This window comes from Colobus angolensis, unplaced genomic scaffold (genome assembly GCF_000951035.1).
Source record: "Colobus angolensis palliatus isolate OR3802 unplaced genomic scaffold, Cang.pa_1.0 Scaffold19, whole genome shotgun sequence".
Lineage (NCBI taxonomy): Eukaryota > Metazoa > Chordata > Mammalia > Primates > Cercopithecidae > Colobus > Colobus angolensis.
The window spans coordinates 6,559,511-6,561,964 of record NW_012115043.1 but is presented as its reverse complement, the minus strand read 5'-3'; the positions used below and the strand labels follow the sequence as shown (position 1 = coordinate 6,561,964).

The following is a 2,454-nucleotide window of genomic DNA, read 5'->3' as shown; positions in this document are numbered from 1 at the left end:
GCTTGCTCCTCAGGGTAACCATTCTCCCCTTTCCCTGGGTCCCTCCCTGTGTTCCACCGTGGCCCATGCCTGGATCCTCATCTCATAGCCCCTTCCCCATCCAGCAGAGCTCACCTGCCCAGCCTCACGGCCTGCAGTAGAGAGATGAAGGTCTGATCTGCCTGCCTCCATACCTTGGTCAGCTCCAGGGTCACTGGCACACACCTCTTCCAGCTCTTAGCCTGATGGGAGCAGGGTGGGGGTGGGTCAAGGAGCAGAGCAGACCCCTAAGGAGAGCAGAGCTAGGAGGTGAGTAGTACCTGGAAGCAGAACCGTGGGGGCTGGGGGCCCTTGGTCACAGGTGGCAGCTGCAGAAAGTCCCCACAGATGATGAGCTGGATCCCTCCAAATGGCTTGTTCTGCTGCCGGACAGCTCTGGAGAGGAGCGTGGGGTGCTTTAGGGGCACACGGAAGACCACCAGGTCCCAGTTTTCACCTTCTGCCCTCTGAACATACTGACCTGGCCACGGCCTCCAGTTTATCAAACAGGTCTGCCTCCACCATTGAGATCTCGTCAATGACCAACCGCTGGCAGTTCAGCCAGCCCTGCCGCACGCCTGGCCTTTGGGCCAGGGCCACACACTGGGCTAGAGGAGCCTGGCCTGAGCCGATGCCTGTGAGTGACACTATTTAGCCTGGGCTAATACCCAAACCCCCTCTCTCTCTCTCTCTCTCTCTTTTTTTTTTTTTGAGAGAAGGTCTCTCTCTGTCACCCAGGCTGAAGTGCAGTGGCATGATCTTGGCTCACTATAACCTTGGCCTCATGGGCTCAAGCAATCCTCCCACCTCAACCTCCATAGTAGCTGGGGCTATAGGCACACACCACCATGCTCAGCTAATTTTTTTTTTTTGAGACAGAGTGTAGCTCTGTCACCCAGGCTCGAGTGCAGTGGCGCAATCTTGGCTCACTGCAAGCTCTGCCTCCCAGGTTCATGCTATTCTCTCGCCTCAGCCTCTGGAGTAGCTGGGACTACAGACACTTGCCACCATGCCTGGCTAATTTTTTTGTATCTTTAGTAGAGATGGGGTTTCACCATGTTAGCCAGGATGGTCTCGATCTCCTGACCTTGTGATCCACCTGCCTCGGCCTTCCAAAGTGCTGGGATTACAGGCGTGAGCCACCGCACCCGGCCGCTAATTTTTAAATTTTGTGGAGACGGGGCCTCACTGTGTTGGCCAGCCTGGTCTCAAACTCCTGGGCTCAAGCGATCCTCCCACCTTGGCCTCCTGAAGTTCTGGGATTACAGGCATGAGCCACCGCGCCCAGCCCCCCCAAAACCCCCTCTTAATGCAGACTTCCCCTCTCCCTTCCCAGAAGCTGGGCTTGTTCTTAGCTCAAGCCCTAGTGGTTCCCACTTACCTGCAAAGGCATGGAGGGTGGTGCCCCCGATGTGGCAGGCTGCCACCCCAGTGCTGGCAGTGGCCACAGTGCCTGTGGGGGGCAGTGAGCCCAGGATTCGCTTCAGCAGATATGACTTCCCTGTTCCTGTACAGGGGCAAAGTTAGACAGGTCTCCCTGTTCCTCTATCCCACCCCACCACTGTCCCCCTACCTCCTTTCTGCTCCCACTACCTGCACTCCCAGTGAAGAAGATGCTCTGGCCTGTCAGGACGGCCCTCAGCACAGCAGCTTGTTCTTCAGAAAGCTGTGGCTTGGTGGAGGGCAAGCTCAGCCTCTTCACAGGCAGGGGCCACCCTGGGGCTTCCTGGGAGGAACAGAGCTATCTCAGAACATCCTCCCACCTGCTAGCCATTGCCCCCACCCTTCTTGGCCCACGTTCAGTGCTGGGCCTGGTAACCCTTTGTCCTCTGCTGCCTTCATTCCTTGGAGCTCTTGGGTTCGCCTGGAGAGCTTCCCAGCAACTATTGGAGTCTCTATCTCTCCCTGTGCCCTGAAGACCCCCATTGTCTAGTCCTGGACAGAACATCCCAGTGGGGTCCAGACCCTCCCTCAGCTCCTTCCCCTGGGTTCCCTAATCCTTCTCGTCCTGTCACCTAAGTTTCTCTTCCTATCACAAACCTGTTTCTCACATCAAAACACCCACGCAAAACCCTGCCTAGCCAGGGCCCCTTCTTGTCCTATCTCTGTCCTCTTGCCAGCTTAGTTTCAAACCCTGGGTGGTCTATGATTCACCTGCCCCAGCCCACAAAAATTGTCAAATCCACCGGACTTTGCTCCCCTCATCTGCTTCAACTGTTGGCTGCCCAGGACACGAATGATCACTTCATTGTCTCCATAAGCTCCTCTCCTCTGGGCCTACTATCCTCTCCCAGCATTCCTTCTGGAGTCTCCTTTCCAGGCCTTCTCTGTTTTTTTTCCTCTTTTTTTTTTTTTGAGACGGAGTCTCGCTCTGTTGCCCAGGCTGGAGTGCAGTGGCCGGATCTCAGCTCACTGCAAGCTCCGCCTCCCGGGTTT

General features: G+C 56.3%; 1 protein-coding gene across 1 annotated transcript in view; it reads right to left on the bottom strand.

The window, feature by feature from the left end:
- Positions 1 to 2,454, bottom strand: part of PIF1 (PIF1 5'-to-3' DNA helicase) — a 17,580-nt gene that overhangs the window by 12,643 nt on the left and 2,483 nt on the right. Inside the window, 6 exon segments of the mRNA XM_011940564.1 lie at positions 20 to 221; positions 300 to 414; positions 500 to 653; positions 1,400 to 1,525; positions 1,612 to 1,744; positions 2,173 to 2,239. Of these exon segments, the coding sequence (XP_011795954.1) occupies positions 20 to 221; positions 300 to 414; positions 500 to 653; positions 1,400 to 1,525; positions 1,612 to 1,744; positions 2,173 to 2,239 (797 nt within the window).